The sequence below is a fragment of the Geotrypetes seraphini genome, chromosome 15 (assembly GCF_902459505.1).
Source record: "Geotrypetes seraphini chromosome 15, aGeoSer1.1, whole genome shotgun sequence".
In the NCBI taxonomy this organism is placed as follows: domain Eukaryota; kingdom Metazoa; phylum Chordata; class Amphibia; order Gymnophiona; family Dermophiidae; genus Geotrypetes; species Geotrypetes seraphini.
In genome coordinates, this window is record NC_047098.1 from 36,235,931 (window position 1) to 36,256,469 (window position 20,539).

General features: G+C 45.4%; 1 protein-coding gene across 5 annotated transcripts in view; it reads left to right on the plus strand.

Annotated features, from left to right (window-relative positions):
• The window catches only part of ABR (ABR activator of RhoGEF and GTPase), a 298,588-nt gene that overhangs the window by 243,688 nt on the left and 34,361 nt on the right, over positions 1-20,539 (plus strand). For all 5 annotated transcript variants that reach the window (XM_033921707.1, XM_033921708.1, XM_033921710.1 and 2 more), the window contains 9 exons: positions 99-239; positions 1,294-1,415; positions 4,913-5,081; positions 6,835-6,957; positions 12,343-12,418; positions 12,940-13,044; positions 16,886-16,960; positions 18,054-18,151; positions 18,499-18,630. In XM_033921707.1, coding sequence (XP_033777598.1) covers positions 99-239; positions 1,294-1,415; positions 4,913-5,081; positions 6,835-6,957; positions 12,343-12,418; positions 12,940-13,044; positions 16,886-16,960; positions 18,054-18,151; positions 18,499-18,630 — 1,041 coding nt within the window. The remainder of the gene's footprint in view (positions 1-98; positions 240-1,293; positions 1,416-4,912; positions 5,082-6,834; positions 6,958-12,342; positions 12,419-12,939; positions 13,045-16,885; positions 16,961-18,053; positions 18,152-18,498; positions 18,631-20,539) is intronic.

Sequence of the window (20,539 nt, forward strand, 5' to 3'; positions counted from 1 at the left end):
GTCTTCTGGTTCTAATGTTTATGTTGCTGGTAGTAGACAAGTCAGAAGTATGCTGTGGTATTTTTGTTTTGTAATTCCCTATACTGAATCGTTCCCAGGATCTCCTCAAACATACCCCAACAGATCACCCAGATTATCCATTGCTCCAGGACGCTCTCCGCATCTCCCAGAACTTTCTCTCCAGTATCAATGAGGACATTGATCCTCGAAGAACCGCCATCACCACCCCGAAAGGAGAGGTAAGAGGCTTGTGGTATCCTTTTGGATTTGTTCCAGCAGTAGCAGTTACTTTATACAAGGTGCATAGTTACAGGGTGGGCCTGGGCAGGCCTGGCCTGCCCAGTTTGGGCTCAGGCTGCTAGCAGCAGTACCTACAAGCTGCCAGCAGCTGAACTTGAAGCTTTCTTTCTGACGCATTTGCATTTTGCTTCAGAGGGAAGGCTTCCAGGTCAGTTGCCAGCAGTGAGTAAGAACAGCTATTGGTGACCTGACGACAAACATGCTGCATGTGCTGAAGGGAGGGAAAGAGAGAAGCTGCTGCACAAGCTTGGAGGTGGGAAGGGAGGGAGGGAAAGAGAGAGGCTGCACGGGTTGGGGTGGGAAGGGAGGGAGGGAAAGAGAGAGAGACTGCACGGGTTGGGAGGGTGGGAAGGAAGGGAGGGAAACAGAGAGACTGCACGGGTTAAGGAGGTGGGAAGGTAGGGAAAAAGAAATGCCCACTTTGGGCTCGGGCCAAAATTGACTGTTTGGCTACACATATTGATTGACAGTTACCATAGAAGCCTACCCAAGTCTGGGATACTGGCTGTAAAGTTGGACACCCCAGTTCTTTATCCACAAAATGTGTTGTATGAGTTCAAAATCTGCAGGCACAAGATTCTGGGAAAGCTGCATTGAAGAGTGCAGCTCTATGGTTGCCCATGAGATAGAACTATAATCAATCATAGCTCTTGAGGAAAGCTGCAATGGGGGCCACAGGACTGTGTTTTTTGCCACTGGTTGGGACTGTAACCTGTGGACTGTCTTGGACTAATTCTAATGTTCTTTGCTCTTGCAAATTTTCCTTTTCCTTGGTCACTTCGGAGCAGGTAGGTGATAGGATCATGACACAGTTCTGAACTTGTGACCAGAAAATGGAGAAATGATGGAGGGAAGATGGATGGCAATAGTTTACTAGAGACTTGTCAGTGCGATGCTACGATAGTCTAAGTCAGCATGTGACCAGGCATTGGGGACAGTGCAGCAGATTTTAATTTTCTTTCTTTGCTTGTTGTCATGGTTTCTTCTGTACAGACGCGGCAGCTGGTGAAGGATGGTTTCCTGGTGGAGCTGTCGGAGGGTTCTCGGAAGTTAAGGCATGTTTTCCTCTTCACTGACCTCCTCCTATGTGCCAAACTGAAGAAGACATCTGTAGGGTAAGCCTGACATGTTTTCATTCACCAAATCTGAAGCAGGCAGCATCTCTGACTCCTCTGCTGCTACTCAGGCTGAAGGTGGGATTACTGATGCTGCTGTTACCTTGTCAGATCTTGGTCATAGACAGATCTCTGAATGTACTGACAAGTTCTCAACCTCTGAATGTGCCATAGAACTGAGGGTGGCAAACAGTATTCCAGAGAAGATTTAATGATTCTGGTATTTCCTATTTCTTCTCCAACTTTGATAGGTTTAGGGAGAAAAGCTAAATTGTAGATTTCCTTCTATAGACAGTTTAGATCCTTAAAAGAACAAACTTAGCTAGTCTCCATAGAATAATAGCCTTTTATAGTTCTACAGTTTTGTAAGCTTGAACCTTCTGCTAGAGATAGTTTCTGGCAGGCAGAGCAGGGTCTGGCTTAGTCTCCATTTCCGCACTCCCCTCTTCTGCCCATCCCTAGCTCATTTCTTTACTTATAGTCTTAATTTATAGTCAATTATTTTAATTAGGACAACAGGAGAACTCTTTATTACATATTCTTATTATATTTCATTACCTGCTAAGAATCAAACACTAAATAAAGCATATAATATAATCCTAAGGCTCTCTATACTAGTCTAATATATTCCTAGTAGCTTAATAGAGTTTAATTAATTAAACAGCTCAATAATAAAATGCAGACAGTAGTCCAGCAGCAAGAGGTGTGCTATCCAGTCTTATGCACTGAGTGTCACATATATGATTTTCTCCCGGTTGGTGAGAAGTTATATATGTGTGTTCACTGAAAAGAGCTCCTAGCTCTGAGAGAATGAGAACGTTCTCTTGAGGCTAGAGTAGCAGGCTTGGAGGAGCTGAGGGAGACAGAGAAATACATAGAGGAGACCTACAGGGATATTGTAAAGAAATCCCAACTCCAGTCTGGTAGCTCTTGTACTGCCTTGGAGGAGAGAGGTCCCCTGGTGAAGTAGGAAATAATCCTTAGCCAGGACCTTCCCACCAGGGGATGCAATATCCTCTCACACAGAGGATGTGTCTCCAGGGGCTTCTGCTGAGGAGGAAAGGGTTAGGATAGCTGTTATAGTTGGTGATTTGATCATTAGGCATGTAGATAGCTGGGTGGCTGGTACATGTAAAGATCGCCTGATCACTTGCCTGCCTGGTGTGAAGGTGGTGGACCTCACACATCACTTAGATGAGGAGTCAAAATTAGATTAAACAAGCCTGTAAGGTTACAGGTTTTACAGGAGTCCCACACAAGAAAGGTGGCCCAAATGTCAGAGATGGTGACAGAACTATTCCCAACTTTCATCTTTTAACAGACCAAGTTTCCAAGTTTATTAAAATCTTACTATCTCGCACCATTGACAATCTTTCTGGATGGCTTAGAATCTAAAATTCGGTAATACAATTAACAAATTTCAAACAAATCACTTATACATGAATTTAAGGATAAAAGCTTGAACTACAATTTTTATAATAAAGAAAAAGAGAGGTAAATACAATTTCATAATCTTGTGTTTTGCAGAGTTCCTCCAGCACAGGTAAACCCACATACAATTCTTCTATATTAAAATTTACTTTATAATTTATAAGCATCTTCGAATAGAAATGTTTTTAAGCTCAGTCTTAAATTTTTCAAGATAATTCAATAATCTAAGAGATAATAGTAAAAAGTTCCAAAGTTTGGGACCAATTACTGAAAAGATAGCATCTCTAATATGTTCATGAACTATTTCATGGTATGTTGGAACTATAAGATGATTTTGAGTTCCTGATCTACGTGGTCTTAATGGTACATATGGACTCAATAAACGCATAAGATATACAGGTTCTCCTGTATTTAAGGGTCCTTTTATTAAGGTGCGCTAACTGATTTAGCACGCACTAAATGCTAAGACATCCATTATATTCCTATGGGCTTCTTAGCATTTAGCGTGTGCTAAATCATTTAGCGCACCTTAGTAAAAGAACCATTTAATGTTTTATAGATTAATAACAGAATTTTATAGGTAATTCGATGATTTATAGGAAACCAATGTGCTTCTTTTAAAGAAGGGGGTTATATGATCAAATTTACGTAGATTATAAATTAAACGAATGGCCGTATTTTGAATTACTTGAAGCTACAGTTTAATCTGAGAAATATTCCAAATACTTCTCAAAATCGAGAAAAATGGTCATGGAATGCATCCTGCTTGAAGCCCATTGAAATAAGGGGAGCAGAAGCCAAAATGTTGACTTGGCATCCTCTTCCCAGCTGGTGTCATACGGTGACCCACAGCTAAGGATGGGCTTCTTAACAGATAGTACTAGCCACAGATACTGGACAACTTAACTCTGAGGCATTGAAGGTCTGCACCCCACAATTTGACATTTAGGTGTCCCGAGGGCCTCACTGCCTGCCCCCTTCTTTGGTAGGCCTTTTTAGTTTAATAGTAAAATATTCAAGTTCAGTGACGTGGTTGACCTTTAGAACAGTATATCGCAAACTGTGTGCCGCAGTGAGATGCCGAGGTGGAAGAGAGGCACCAACTTTGGCTGATTGCCTGCAGGACGTGCCTCTCACATCGGTACTTAAAGAACTTTAGAAGGTTTACGTCTGACCACACCGTGCATGCGCGAGTGCCTTCCCACCCGATGTAGGCACGCGGCTCCTCAGTTCAGTAAGTCGGCTAAGAAGCCAACCAGGGGAGGTAGGAGGGTTGTGAGAATACCTGCCTTCTGTCCCTGGATAACACCTATTATGGTAAGTAACTGTGCTTTCAAGGCACCCTCTAGATGCCTGGTTCTAAAATTTTCCCCCTCCCCCCCCCTCATGGATAGTATAGGTTGTCTTTTATTCAGACAATTGGCTTTCTAATTGTTAGGTCTTGAAAGCCTCTTGGCATAGCTGTGGATTTAAAAATGTAATGCTCACAGTGAATTTTCTTTTCTTCTTTTTTTACAATTCTTTTTTTTTTTTTTTTTTACAACTATTTGGGTGTTTCCATGTTAGATTGCCTCACTGATCAGAAATTTGGGATGCCTATCTTCTGTGGCATTTGCATGTAAATTACACAGGTCTACAAATTTTCATTTACCCTGAAAGTCCCCTCCAGCAGTGGAAATGCCATTTTTCCTACGAGATTATAATAAATGTTTTTGAGTGCCTGATGGTTATGCAGATTTTTGCTTAGTATGAGTTGGATGTTGATTATGCAATATCGAGCCTCACCTGGATAAATTTCACAGGTCTACAGAAAGTCTTCCCACTTCTGCTTTGTTTATAATAGGCTTTTGGTTATATTATAGCCAGTCTTTATCATCATGCCTGGCTGGAAGCTTCAAGAGAACAAAGCAGTGATACAGATTCTTATCATCTCTAGATTATTAAATCAGATCAATTTTTTCCCCTTATAGTTTCTGGGAATTCTGAGGGGAGGAGCCACGTTCATACCTTGTTTTGGGGTCTAGGATAGTGCTCTAACTTTTCTCTTACTTCCTGTTTTGGCTCAGGAGACACCAGCAGTATGACTGTAAGTGGTACATCCCTCTGGCTGACCTGGTCTTCCCCTCCCCAGAGGAGCTGGAGCCCACCCCACAGGTCCACATGGCACCTGAGCATGAGATTGAGGATGTGAAAAGCAAGATCTCTGCCATTAAAAGTGAGATCCAGAAGGAGAAGGTGAGCCTTCCAAAGGCCCTGTTCTGACGGCTCCTTGGGTGCTGCTTGTTAACTCCATGTTCTGCTGTCTTAGTGCATCTAGCAAAGAGGTGTCTAGGACTGTTTAAGGAAAAGGACCAGAGCTGGCTGTAGTGGGTGGCAAACAGGGCAGTTGCCCTGGTTGCCAATGCCACAGGGGGTCCCCAAGTCTGTCTACAGCTGAAGAAGGCATAACCTGCAGGTAGGCTTGGGTCTGCCTTCCCTGTCGTTGTGCTGGGTCCCTGAATGTTTAAAATGAGCCCCAGAAAGGACATGTTCTAGCTGTAACACCTCAGCTGGAGAGGAAGAGTTCTTATCTATTTATTGTATTTTTTATTTGCAGGTGTTTTGACATAATGCCAGTAGCATATAAATGTAGTTAGGTGGTTTACAATTTAAAACTAGTTGAAAGAAAAGGAAGCAATGAAATACAGTCAGCATAAAAAGCAAGGGACAAAGAGACGAATGAGGGAAAGAATACCACAATGAGAGGGAGAGAGGGCGAGTAAAGGGGGAAAGGGAAAGTTTCACATGCAAAAGAGTTGAATTATTAGTATAGGCTTGAAACTTCTGAGCAAAAGCACCAGATGTCCAAGCTTCGGCCTGAGCTAGTGGCCATTTGCTCACCTTTCATACAGATTCATAATTGGAACGTCTTCTGATTTTAGGTTTTAACTGATTAGGTTTGTATGTTGAATTGGGGGGGGGTACAAAGTTTGCTCTGCTTCTTCCCCACAATATCTGTACTGATGGAATATTTGCTCTTGCCGGACCTCATGAGGCTGATTCTATAAATGGTGTCAATCAACTGCTAGGTGCTGTTTACAGAATTGCGCCTAACTTAGCTTAGGCATTGGTAGGTATTGTAATGTTAAGCGTTGGTATATTAGGCCAGGGTTTTCCTGGCTTAATTTACTGGCACCTAGTTCATGTCATGCCTACTCTCTAGCCCCTAACATGCTAGGTAGGCATCGTGATGAATTCCTTGCACAACTCCAATTAATATTAAATTAATTGGTTTTTTTATAATTTAATTTTTAATGATGTTTTCAATTAAAACACCAATTAAAGTCAATTAAACAATTATGAGTTGCATATGGAATTCGGCTAGGTGCCAACGATGTAGATGCCATTTATAGAGTCTGGCCCTTGAGTGGAATAACTTACCACCTATGCTCAGGATGATTCTTTCTATTGAGTCATTTAAGAAGCAATGGCAGGTGTATTTGTTTAGGCTGGCCTTTTAGAATTGCCCCAGGCTAGGTGCCTTAGTACAGTTTAGACAATACGATTTTCTTCCTTTTATATTTTTATATTGTATTATATCTGCGTTGTTTTATGTATTGTGAATGTTTACTTGTACTTCACTGAAGTACTGTAATTAGGTGGATTAGAAGTGTTTTATATAAATAAATAAAATTTGATTGAATCGGGTCAGGTATCCAGAAATAGTTCTGTGGCGTGAAAACACTAACATGTTTTGTATCCTGAAAGAACCCCTAATTAAATGAAAAATAAATATATTTGCAAACCCCTAAGCAAAAGAGGCTTACAGCCACCTAAAAAATATAGAATATACTCTTGTCAAAAGTAAACTTCCACCTCTCACCTACTGTGTGGATCTATAAGAGATTAGTGTACTGGCTATGAGCTCGTTAAAGTCTTCCATTACCAAGTGGAGCTATCACTAGGAGAGGAAGGTTGCAGTATGATTTATGTCTGACTCTTTCTGTAGAAGGCCAGCAGAGGGCAGAGCCGAGCCATTGAGCGATTGAAGAAGAAGACGTTTGAGCATGAGTCTTGGCTACTGATGAACACCCCTACCATCCCCTTTCGAATACACAACAAGAATGAGAAGGTGAGACAACACTGGAGTCCCTGGAGTCTAGCCAGGGACTCTACCTACTTATGCCTCAGATGCTGCAGCCCCCAGCAGTGACGTAGTAAGGTGGGGTGCAGACTTCCCTGGGCGCCGGCACCTCTCTGACCCCTCTCCACACCATGCTCGCGCTCTTCACCTCCCCCATACGTGTTTTAAATCATCGCTAGTGCAAGCAACTTCTCTGGCCTGCTGCTCGCACCATCCTGGCTCCCCTCTGAAATCACTTCTGGTTGTGAGGCTGAGAAGTGACAATCAGAGGGAAAGCCAACACTGGTACGAGCTGCAGGATGGAGAAGCTACTTAAGAAGGTACAGGGAGGGGGGGGGGAAGGGAGGGCATGAATGTGGCATGGGGGGCGGGGAAGGACATTGTAAGAGATACGCAACTGCCCTGAGCACCAGATGGGGGTGAAGGTGAGAGCATCACATCTTTTTTGAATTTGTGAATCTGAAAGCCCCAAACTGCTGAGAGCAACTCTTGCTGCTTCTCTGCCTCCCTGCACTCCACACTAGAGAGTTGCGCGGGGACAGAAATCCCACCCGTCCCCACCCGTCCCCGCCAAAATCCCACCCATCCCCACCCGTCCCCGTGAGGAATCCCTCCGTCCCCACCCGTCCCCGTGAGGAATCCCTCCGTCCCCACCCGTCCCCGTGAGGAATCCCCTCCGTCCCCACCCGTCCCCGCGAGGAATCCCCTCCGTCCCCACCCGTCCCCGCGAGGAATCCCCTCTGTCACCATCCTTCCCTATAAACTTCAGAAATAGTTATTTTATTTAATTATGCTACTGAATTAAAGGCTCTGGTAGAGACCCATTTACAAATAAGCAAAGAGACTATTAATTTGGAAATATTAATTGGGAAGAATACATACTTTGTAAATGGGTTTCTACCAGAACCTCTAATGTAAATATAAAATATAAATACTCAGCTGATGAGAACCCACAAACTGTCAGCTGAGGACTTCCTTTGCAGTTGGCCTGGGGTCCCTTTTGCCAAGCTTGGCAGGCAGCAGTAGCGTCCCTGAGTCACAGATGCTGGCACCTCAGTGGCTCATGGATGCTGCCAGCGACTGCTGCGCTTGGTGGAGGGGAGTTCTGACCATCTCTAGAGGAGGTCCTCTGCTGGCGGTGCTTGGGGATCCCCACCAGTCACAGCAAGGGCCAACAAGTACTTCAACACTGTAGAAATAAAACCAGAAATGCATTTCCTTTTCTTTTGAACACAAAACAAAGATATCTGCCATATACATTTCCCAAGGCAGATGACTCTATGCAATGTCACCTCGGTAACAAAATACAAAAATAGACAAATACACCCCCCTCCCTTTTTACTAAACCACAATAGTAGGTTTTAGCACAGGGAGTTACGCTGAATGCCTCGCGCTGCTCTCAATGCTCATAGGCTCCCTGCGCTAAAAAACAATATTGCGGTTTAGTAAAAGGGAGCCATAGTGCAAAATATAGACAGCAGATATAAATTCTCAAAACAGACACATTTTGATCACTAAATTGAAAATAAAATCATTTTTCCTATCTTTGCTGTTTGGTGATTTCATGAGTCTCTGGTTGCACTTTCTTCTTCTGACTGTGCATCCAATCTTTCTTCCTTTCTTTCAGCCTCCTGTATGTTTCCTCTCCTCCAGACCTCATTCTCTCCCCCAACTTTTTCTTTCTGTCTCCCTGTTCCCCCTTCTTTCTGTCTCTCTGTCTGCCCCCTTTCTTTCTTTCTCCGTGCCCTCCCCCAAGCCACTCGGTTTGCTGCCACCGCCATCGGGGAATAGTCCCCAAGCCACCGCTGTCCCAAGCTTTCCCTGCAGAAGCGTCGCGCTGACCAGCATTCCGCTCCCTGACGTCAATTCTGACGTAGGAGAGGAAGTTCCGGGCCAACAAGGCATTTCTCCTCATTCCATCCAGCCTGAGCCCCATCTCTCCTTGATCCAGCATTTCCCTTCTGTGTCTGTCAGAATTACCATTCCACCTATTTTCCAGCATCACCCTTCTTTGTGTCCATCTCACCTATATCCCTATCTCACCACTTTTTCAGAATCTTCATTTGTCTCTGTCCTTGTCTTTACCCCATATTCACCATTTGCCCTTTCAATGTCTTTATCTCCCCCCCCCCCCCACACACACTTTTTCAGCATTACTTCTATGTCTCTATTTCACCTCCTCTTCATGTCCCCTCTGTATCTCTATCCTTATTCAGAAGGTCCTGCTTACCCTTTCTCTTCTTTGTGTCACTATCTCCATTTTCAGCTTTCCCCCCTTTTCCTTTGTTACTGCACCCTGTAGCCAGAATCTTTCCACCCTCTCTCCACTCCGGCCCAGCCCAGTATGAAATATTTCCTTTTGTTTCTCTCCCCTCTCTCTTCTCCTCCCTCACCCACGAGTCCTGCATCTGGCCCTCTCCCTTCTACCTGCACCTGGCAACACCCCCCTGCTCCGCGGCTCTCTTAAGCAACTCGTCAGCAGCGGTGATCAAGACAAGCTGCCGACATCGAGGCCTTCCCTCTACGAGTCCCACCTTTGTGGAAAAAGGAAGTTGAAACAAGCGGGACTCGCAGAGGGTAGGCCCCGACGCCAGAAGCTTGTGTCGATCGTTGCTGCTGAGTTGCCGAAGAGAGCCGCAGGTAGAAGGGAGAGGGAGATAGGAAGGCTGTAGAAGCTCCGGAGCATGACACCGAACCCGGCCAGGATGATTTCTTTTTCAGGCTGCTGCTGCCGCTGCCATCCCCCACCCGAAATGACAAAAAACAGCCTAATGCCCGCGTCGGGAAATAGCCATGCTGAGCAGTGAGCTCAGCACGTACACAGATGAAAGCCTTGCTTGCTGATTGGTCCGGCGGCACGGTGGGGCGGGGCCGCCGGACCAATCAGCAAGCAAGGCTTTCATCTGTGTACGTGCTAAGCTCACTGCTCAACATGGCTATTTCCCGACGCGACGCCAGACTTGTAAGCTGCATGCTTGCATCGCCAGAATTTAGGTAGGTTGTTTTCATCCCCGTGGGAGTCCCGTGGGCAAGGGGGCGTCCCCGTGGGAGTCCCGTGGGTCAGGGGGGCATCCCCGTGGGAGTTCCGTGGGCCAGGGGGCGTCCCCGTGGGAGTCCCGTGGGCCAGGGGGGGAACCCGCGGGATCCCCGAGATCCCCGTTCCCGTGCAGACCTCTACTCCACACCAGGGCTGTCTTCTTCAGTGAGGATTGGGATCTTTGTGCCCTCTGCTGGCTGTTAGTGATATTATTAGTAGGAATGAGCTGTCATTTAAAACTAATGTCGTCTGTTGGTAATGGTGCAACCTCTTCTTAAACAATGCACATGAGTACCCTATCGGGAAAGAGGGAACACTATTAATAATATTCATCAGAAACAAAAAAAAATTATAAACAAAAATGACACTAAAATTTCCTGGGTGCCTATCCATAATTACTATTTCCTTGTTCAAACGTAGTGCTGGATATACTAGTTATTAATTGTATTAGATTTAGCTAATACCTTTCAGTAGCAGCTCACTAGATATTTTCCCTGTTGCTGGAAGACTTAATCTGTTTGTACCTGATGCAATGGACAGTTACTGTGACATGCCTAAGATCAAAAGGAACAGCAGGGAGATTTGAACTGGGATTCCCTTGTTGCTCGCCCAGTCCTCTAACCACTAAACTACAATGGGCATCTTATAAATAATAGCAATTACAACCCAGTCTTCTGGAGATGAGATCCTGCTGGTGTGTCTAGCTTTGCAGAGGCCTGAAGAAATAAAGGAACCTGCAAGCTATAAGATAAGTTTGCTGTTCTTTTCCAACTAGACATACACAGACAGGTGAATAAGTTTAGCCCTAGTGGCACGTTATAAATTTACATAATTGAAATCTTTTCATTTTTGAATACGCGATGATTGGGCGGTGAGGCAGTAGTGTCGAGGTTCTCCCCAGTTATTGCCTCCATGATTCTGAGCGGAAAATTTAGTAACAGTTCGTGAACTATTGATACAGCATACTTACAAATATTACCAAGAGTGATTATTTTTTTCTGTATTCTGAAGAAATAAAGGAACAGCACTGAGGTAACAATGTATGTATAAGCTCTAGTTGATGAATGTCACTTTTGGATATTTTGTATTGTTCTGGGTCAGTGCACACAGACTTTCCATTTTCTGGAGCATGCTAAGCTTGAAATATTGCATAACCACCTTTACAAAGATGCAGTTTATTTTGGCTAGCTCATTTTTCCTTTTCTCTAACAAATTCAGAGGAACTATATAATTCTTCCAGTGACATCTTGCACTGGATCTGTTACTCCAGTAGACTACTGTATTTTCACGCATATAATGCGCGCGTTATACACGATTTTACAAACCGTGCATAACCATGCGCGTTATACATGTGAGCGTGTTTTACAATTTTTTTTTTTACATTCTGATCCGGCATTCCCCCTGCGAACCAGCATCCTCCCCCCCCCCCCCCGCTCGCGTCACCCCCCCCTCCCCCGCGATCCTACATCCCCCCCAGCACCGCAAATACAACTCTTACCCGATTGGGCACCAGCACCAATGCACAGCATGTGCCAGTGCCCGAAGATCCTCCCTCGTTGGTTTGGGCTGGGCTGGGCTGGGCCGGGCGGCGCGAGAGAGATCCTCCTTCTTCCTCTGCCGGGCTGGACTAGGCTTTGAGCATTTGCGCATGCTCAAAGCCTTCTGGTCTCGCTCTCTCCGAGATTATCTCCGAGATTATCTCGTAGAGAGCGAGACCAGAAGGCTTTTAGCATGCGCAAATGCTCAAAGCCTAGTTCAGCCCGGCACAGGATGAAGGAGGATCTCTCTCGCACTGCCCAGCCCAGCCCAAACTAACGAGGGAGGATCTTCGGGCACTGGCATTGGCACATGCTGTGCATTGGTGCTGGTGCCGGTGCCCAATCGGGTAAGAGTTGTATTTGCGGTGCTGGGGGGGATGTAGGATCGTGGGGGAGGGGGGTTGACGCGAGCGGGGGGAGGATGCCGGTTTGGAGTAGGCGGGAGGAGGTTTTAGCATGCGTGGTATATGCGTGTGCGCGCTATATTAACATTTTATTACATAAATTTGTGTTCCCCGCGCGGTATACCCGTGTGCACGTTTTACACGGGTGCGCGGTATATGAGTGAAAATACGGTACTTGTATCTTTTATCGAGCTTCTGAACTGTATTTCACACGCCTGACAAGCTGGGACTCTTGTCCTCGAATGCTCATGTCTCAATGAATAGTTTAATTTCTAAAAGTGCCACCGGCGCCTCTTGTCTTTTAGCTTTTAATGAGTAAAATTCACAGGGATGGCGATAGGACCTGGTGCATGATGTGTAACTTCTTGCTTGATTGCTGTTTCTCCTTTTGCAGAGCTACCTATTCCTGCTCTCTTCAGATTATGAGAGATCAGAATGGAGAGAAGCTATCCAAAAACTTCAGAAAAAGGGTGAGGATCACATGAAAACTAACCCCCCCCTCAATTTGTGTGAGCAGATTACTGGATCTCCCATCCGCGCACAGGTATTGGGCGTGCTTATGGTCACACCTGCGATAACCGTGAGGTTCATAGTGGATCAGCTCACTGCTCTGGGAAAGCAGCTTGAGTTGTCATTCTAACAACCCCACCCTGTTGCTTGCGCCAGGGCCGGCTCTTCTTCTGATGTCACTTCCTGGACCCACACTTAGGAAGTGACTTCAGAGGAAGAGCCGACTCTGGCGCTAGCAGGCTGGGCTGCTGCGCTTGCCGGAAACATTAAAGAGGTATGGGGAAGGGGGTGGAGAAGTAGTGGATGGGAGGTGTTAGATAGAGAAGAGGGCAGGGAGGGGTACCACCGTCCCAGGCATCTCTCATCCTCGCTTTGTCACTGAACTGCAGTTCTGGTTACTGCCCACTAGAGAGAGATGGAGAGCAGCCTTTGTGTTTTGACTCATAGAGGTTAACTGTTCACCTTTCCCTTTTCTCATTAGATCTTCAGGCCTTCGTGCTTAGTTCAGTAGAGCTGCAAGTGCTCACAGGGTCCTGCTTCAAACTTAGGACTGTACACAACATTCCAGTCACCAGCAATAAGGACGGTAAGTTCATGCTCCAGTGAGCAAGGATTCTGTTCCAGCCCTGGAATCTGTCAAGTCAGAAGGTAGAAGTCTTCATTAAAACTAGACCATTTTTTGACATCTTTGGAGCTCTGTCTTACTTGATGGAAATTGATAGCTAAAGGTGAAGTGTAATAAATCCTAAGCATGATCTTAGCAGGGCAAGAAGTGTGCACTGGATAAAATCAGGGCTGACCCTACTACAAGACAGACACCTAGGGCAGAAGACCTCTGGGGCAATATCGCAATACCAGCAAGACTGCAGCAGAGAGAACAGTGCTTTAAATGCATTGTTGGCAGCAGTGCAGCGGTAGTCCTTTAGAGCCCCGAATGCGGGGCCGGCTTAACATATGGACCAGGCGAGGCTCTGGCCCAGGGCGCTGGTGCTAAAGGGCAGCAAACACCCAGTGCTGTGACCTCACTGACCCATAAGTTAAGCTGTGAAATGGCTTGAACACTCTCCAACTCCTCCCTCCTCTGACGCTGCTGCCCAGTCCTGACAGAATGCGGCTTTATAGGACAGCTGCCATGAGAGGGGTGGGCCAGCATCAATATCAGCTCAGAGGAGAGTGAACATAAGAACATAAGAACTGCCATCTCCGGATCAGACCTTTGGTCCATCAAGTCCGGCGATCCGCACACGCGGAGGCCCTGCCAGGTGTACACCTGGCATAATTTATAGTCCACCATATCTTTATATGCCTCTCTTAAGGAGATATGCATCTAGTTTGCTCTTGAAGCCTAGGACGGTAGATTCCGCAATAATCTCCCCTGGGAGGGCATTCCAGGTGTCAACCACTCTCTGAGTGAAGCAGAACTTCCTGACATTAGTCCTGAACCTGTCCCCCCTTAGCTTCATTACATGTCCTCTAGTCCGTGTCAAATTGGACAATGTAAATAATCTTCTCTGCTCTATTTTGTCGATTCCTTTCAGTATTTTGAAGGTCTCGATCATATCCCCACGCAGTCTCCTTTTCTCAAGGGAGAACAATCCTAATGTTATAAGTCTATCCTCGTATTCCAGTTTCTCCATACCCTTCACCAGTTTTGTTGCTCGTCTCTGCACCCTCTCCAGCAGTTTTATATCCTTCTTTAGGTAGGGAGACCAATGTTGGACGCAGTATTCCAAGTGTGGTCTGACCATTGCCCTATAAAGCGGCATTATAACTTTCTCCGATCTACTCGAGATTCCTTTCTTTATCATGCCCAACATTCTATTTGCCTTCTTTGCCGCTGCCGCACATTGTGCCGACGGCTTCAGGGTCCTATCTATCAGTACACCCAGGTCCTTTTCTTGTTCACTCTTCCCCAGAGTTGCACCTGACATTGTATACTCGTATTCCTTATTCTTATTGCCTAAATGCATAACCTTGCATTTCTCCACATTGAACTTCATCTGCCATTTCTCCGCCCATGTTTCTAACCTACACAAGTCGCTCTGGAGTTCCTCTCTATCCTCCTGCGTTCTGATTGCACGGCATAGTTTTGTATCGTCTGCAAACTTGATGATCTCACTGGATGGTCCCTCCTCCTGATGCTGCTGCTTGATATTGATGTTGGTCCAACCCTCCTTTTGGCAGCTGGTCTGTGAAGCCAAGAAGTAGTGTCAGAGGAGGGAATTGGCCAGGGGATGGGGCATGAGGGCACCAGAAAAAAAAAATGGGTCTGGGACGCCATAACCTTTTCTGAGCTGGCCCTGCCTGCATACATCCTATGTTACTCCCCCTCTGTCAGAAAATTTGCATCAAAGGGGGCAGGGCAGAAGTGGACATGGAGCTCATAGGCCTGCCAATGTGGTCACTTGTAGTTTGCAGCAGTAGCCTCAGGTGGAAAGCAAGGACAGAAGCAGGATGTAAGGTGGCAATTGCAAAAGAAGAGATGATGGACACCTTCAAGAGGAATAGGAAAGCAAAGGGAAGATGCAGAACATTTTGGAAAAGAGGGTAAAGAAGTGAAAGGGAGATGAAGGTCACTTTGAGGAGTAGGGAAGAATATGAAGTGGACATATGGGACAACTTGGGAGAGAGGGTAAGGAAGTGAAGGTGAGATGTACACCTTGATGGGATAGAGAGGGCTCATGAGCCACACCCAGGAAAGAGGGGGAGGGAACAGCTGAAGGTTTGCCTAGGTGTCAGGTAGCCTTGGCCCAGCCCTGAGAATGAAATGACTGGTTTACAAATTAGATGAGTTTTTGGTGAATGTCGGATCTGTCCTCCTTTTACTCCCACATTGGCCTAGTTCATAATCAACTGCATGTAACTGAGTGCAACCTAAGCTGAGTCTCCAGATCCTACTGGATTTCAGGTTTAGGTTCTGGATTTGATTCCAGTGCTGCTGGGAAGGGAGCTGTTCCCTCACCCCAAGTAGAATTCCTGATTTCTCCCCCTTTGTAAGAGATTTATAATTGTTTTGTTATACGGAGGTGAGGATTGTATCTGAATTCAAGAAAGGCATGAGACAAACACAGAGGATTTCTAAGGGAGAGGAAGGGATTGTTGATGGTATGGATGGGCAGACTGGATGGGCCATATGGTCTTCATCTGCTGGCATCTTTTGTGTTTCTGTGTAGAAATAAAAACATACAGTAAAAAAATAATACTTTTTTAAAAATCGGGTTACCTTTGAAAGCTAATCATAAACTATATTAAGTTAGTCCAGAGGGCGTGATAGGACAGTATTAGGATTCAAGAAGGGATTGGACAATTTTCTGGAGGAAAAGGGGATAGAGGGATATAGATAGAGGACTACTACACAGGTCCTGGACCTGTTGGGCCACCGCGCGAGCGGACTGCTGGGCACGATGGACCTCTGGTCTGACCCAGCAGAAGCACTTTTTATGTTCTTATGGATTCCTTTGTTTTTGTTTTATCTCGACATACTAGCTTGAAGAGTGGACTAACATGGCCACCATACCGTTTCATTGTGTTTCTATGAATCTGAGAAACTAGCAGATAGTTGTAAGTCCAGCGATCATCTGCTTCTCCTTTCCTTTCATAAGCCTGATCAACCAGGGTGTTTCAGCAGGTTTATGGCCAAATGCAAAAGATCATAATCAGTTCTCAAGAAATTCTCCATTGCTTCACTGAAGCCTACAAGTGTAGTTAGATTTTCACAGAATTAGCGGTCCAGTGCTTGAAATCAGTGTTTGGGGGTGGGGGGGTTGCCCCTCTCATGTGTTTTTTGCCCACTCACATGTTAGTTTCATAAATTTAGGAAGTGAACTCCACTGAATTTTCAGAAAGGCCAATTTAGGTGCCTAAACAGAAGCCTTGAAAGTAGAATACAGATATCTGATAATAAGTCTCTACATTTACAAGCTAACAAAATTCTCTGTTTTTCAATATTTAGATAGGCTGCCTTTCTCTAGGCTTACCAGATGTCCGGATTTCCTCAGACATGTCCGCCTTTTGAGGACATGTCCTGGGGTCCAGACGGCTTTTCAAAACCTGGAAATGTGTTTGGGTTTTGAAAAGCCTCCTCTAAATCGTGTTTGGCAGGAGGAAATCTGCGCGGATTTCCTCCTGGCCGATGCAAGCTGGGGGCAGGCTAGGGCGGGATTGGGGGCGGGGATGAAGTGGAACAGGGCAGGCCTGGGGGCGGGTCTGGCAACCCTACCTTTCTCATCAAACAACCTGCCAAAATTGCTCAGTCCTGCCATTTGATAGGTTCATAATGTCACCTTCTATGTGTATCGAGACATTTAAAATTCATTTTATAGGACAGAGACGCTAGAAGTGCACACAGTGAATGGAGGCTATTTTCACGGTAGCTTTTCGAAAGAAATATCTCACTGTCTTTTGGTGGGGATGTTATATTTTTGCAGATGACGAGCCTTTGGGTCTCTACGGCTTCCTTCATGTGATTGTGCACTCAGCCAAAGGGTTCCAGAAATCTGCCAGTAAGTTGTGAGAGGGAGGGAGAGAGGGTAGAGATGTGCAAGTGACTGGCCGTTGGGTTGGGTTGGTGGGAATACGTTAACTATTGTTGATTGGGGTAGTGCTAGAGCAGTGGTCTCAAACTCGCGGCCCGGGGGCCACATGCGGCCCACCAGGTCCTATTTTGAGGCCCTCGGTATGTTTATCATAAAAGTAAAATAAAACAGTTTTTTGATCATATGTCTCTTTAGCTATAAATGACAATATTATTATTAAGACTTAGCCAGAAAGAAAGATTTATAAATTCTAAAGAGTTTTACCTCATGCAAAATTATCATTTCTTTAATAAGACATTAACTATTTCTTTTCTCAGGCCCTCCAAGTACCTACAAATCCAAAATGTGGCCCTGCAAAGGGTTTGAGTTTGAGATCACTGTGCTAGAGGGATGGTGATGTCTGGCTAGGGGAGGAGGGGTGGAACTGAGAGACTGCCCAGGACAGGAGAAGGTCAAAGAAAGTGGTCATCATGGGGTAGGGGAGGAGAAAACAGGAGATCATAATTCTTATCAATAACCTCTCCAGTCTTCTAAAATAGCCCAAGCATTTGGATGCTGGGAAGAGTGCTGCCCGTATAAGGTGATGTCTAGAATGAGCCTTTTTGGGGGTATGTGTGTGTGTGTGTCTCTTCTTCATCTAAACAGCTGATTAGACAGATGTGTATCTCTTCTCCATCTAAATGTGTGTGTGTGTGTGTCTCTTCTCCATCTAAACTGCTGATTAGACAGATGGAAGGATTAGATTGAGGCACCTCAGCATTTTTCTATCTGATCTGCTGCCGAGGGTGATTCCTCCTTCAGAGATGTAGGAAACCACACAGCCCTGCTACTGGGAAAGAAGCCTATGAACTCCGTATGCAGGGCTGTCTGGGATAGATGAGGTGTTTGGCAGAGAAAGTTTTGGGATCCCGCAGTTTAGTGGCATGAGCCCTTCCAGTTCGTGTGCATGGAGCCTTTCTAAAACATGGTTCGGACTGAGGAGAGCTGTTAAGGCCCTGGATCTCAGCAATTACAGGGACCCACCGCCACTGACACATGCTTCCTTCTTCCCGTTCCTCAGATCTCTATTGCACACTAGAAGTTGACTCCTTTGGGTATTTTGTCAGCAAAGCCAAGACCAGGGTGTTCCGTGACACTACTGAGCCACAGTGGAACGAGGTAAGTGAATTCCTAGAAAAACAAAGGAGGCTCAGATTCCAGGGGACAGGAGGGAGTATTTGAAGGATACAGTCCAGCTCGCTCTTTCACATAATTATTCCCTCCAGTCTTATCCATCTCGTCCTTCAGCCATGTGTTGGTGACCTTGGCTCTGAGACCTTAAAATAACACTGCTAGCAAGCTTCTCCACAAGTCAGCTCTAAACCAGAGGATTATGTCCCGACAAAAAAAAAACCCCAAAACATATGTTGAGAAGCTGTTTCTTTGGAGTTGTTTCTCGGCCTGTGGTTTTTTTGTTTTTTTTACCTGGAGCTTGCACTCAGTATCTCTCCTTTTTTCTGATGCAGGAGTTTGAGATCGAGCTGGAGGGCTCCCAGTCCTTACGTATCCTCTGCTATGAGAAATGTTACGATAAAAGCAAACTCAACAAGGACAACAATGAGATCGTGGACAAAATCATGGGCAAAGGGCAGATCCAGGTAGGAGGATAGAAATCATTCTGGGTACAATCCGGCTGTGATAGTTTGAGTCCAGATGGCAGAAAGGGTAAACTCAGAAATTATAGGGCCACCTTGAAAGTGTCCCTCTGGGGCAGGCGTGAGACCTGTCAGTAGGCCTCTTCTGCAGTGTCCTCCTCTGAGCTGCTCAGCTGACTGGTCAAACATCACAGTCACTGCAGAGAGAAAATGAAAAAACTCAACTCATGGGATTTCTTTTTTCTGTTGTAAGGAAGTGGCGTCTGTCTCCTCCTCTTCCCCCAGCTCTTGGCCAGGCTCATGCAGCTCACTGAGAAGTCCCAGCAGCTTGAAGCTCAGAGCATTTCTCAGGGTAATAAAGGTTTCTTGCCTAGGCAAATTGGAGATAATTCTGTAAAAAGCTGCTAAATTTTTAGACACCTATTTGTGTGAGCCTGTTCTGTAAGAACTTACAATTTGGATTCAGTAAACAGTGCCCCAAATTTGGGTGCTGAAATAAATGCACGCTGAGTGCTATCCTATAAACAGCACTCTGAGTTCAGCGCCATTTACAGAATAGTGTATAGGTGCAAAGATTTACACTATCCGAAACCTGATGTAAACCCTTGCGCGGAAATTAGGTGTGGATCCCCTCAATCCCACGCATCTCTAGTGAACGCCCCTGACCTGCCCACTCATCTTTCCCATGGCCACACCCCCTTTTCAGTTGCATGCTGATTGTTATAGAATAGCCCTTAGCAAGACGCAGGCACAAGTCCAAATGGTTGTCAGCGCTTATAATTGATAGCATCCATTTATTGATGCTAATTAGCTCATTAATTAAATTAGGTGCACACACTCAAAAATCGCACCTGCAATTTTGAACCCCATATACAGAATTTGGAGGGGGTTGAAATCCTAGTATAAGCATGCATCAGCGCTCTTACAACAGGCATAAATGCAAGCGCTGAAATGTGACATTTATTATTATTATTAAGGTTTTTTTTATATACCGCCTATCAAGATTATCTAAGCGGTTTTATAATCAGGTACTCAAGTATGTTTCCCTACCTGTCCCAGTGGGCTCACAATCTATCTAACGTACCTGGGGCTATGGAGGACTGAGTGACTTGCCCAGGGTCACAAGGAGCAGCACGGGGTTTGAACCCACAACCCCAGGGTGCCGAGGCTGTAGCTCCAACCACTGCGCCACACACTCCTCCTTTAGGTGCATATTCAAAATTTGACAGACCCACTTTCTGTTGTTAGATCACTTGCTGATCCCATACACTTCCTCCAGAACTCTTTGCTCTGTTTAGCAAAATCTTCTTTACCGTCTCTCCAGACCGGCACAGAAACTGATGGGTAATAGCTCACCATGATCAGCAGGTGGAGACTGAGACACAAACTTTTGGCTGTGGTATAAGTGGGCCATGCAGTCCCAAGTACAATAAGTCTGCTCTCAGTCTCCAGCAGGTGGAGGTTGTAAGCCTGTGCAGTCTTCACTGGTTCAGTGTAGGGCTGTTGGATGTTGTTTAAATTGGCCTTCTTCCTTAAAATCTTCTTACTCAATTACACCTTTAACCCTGCCTTTTCCTCTAGCCATAGGTGATCACCAATGAAGAATACCGGAGATTTCCCTGTGTTGGCAATCTGTGAATGCTGCACTCCCTTCCCTCTCCTATTCCCACTACTTTTTACTAACAATTATTGAATTTCTCTCTGCATCCCTTTATCTATTCTTTTCCCTATGTAATTTATTCCCTCTCTGTTGTTTCCCAAAACTTGTTATGCTTTATTGTAAATCATTTAGATGTCCTTGATAGGTGGTGTATCAAAAATTGAAGAAACTTGAAACTGCCGTGGGATATTCAATGTCGGGGCATATGTGGCTTCCAGTATTTAATATTCAGGTATCTGCGGTCAACCAGAT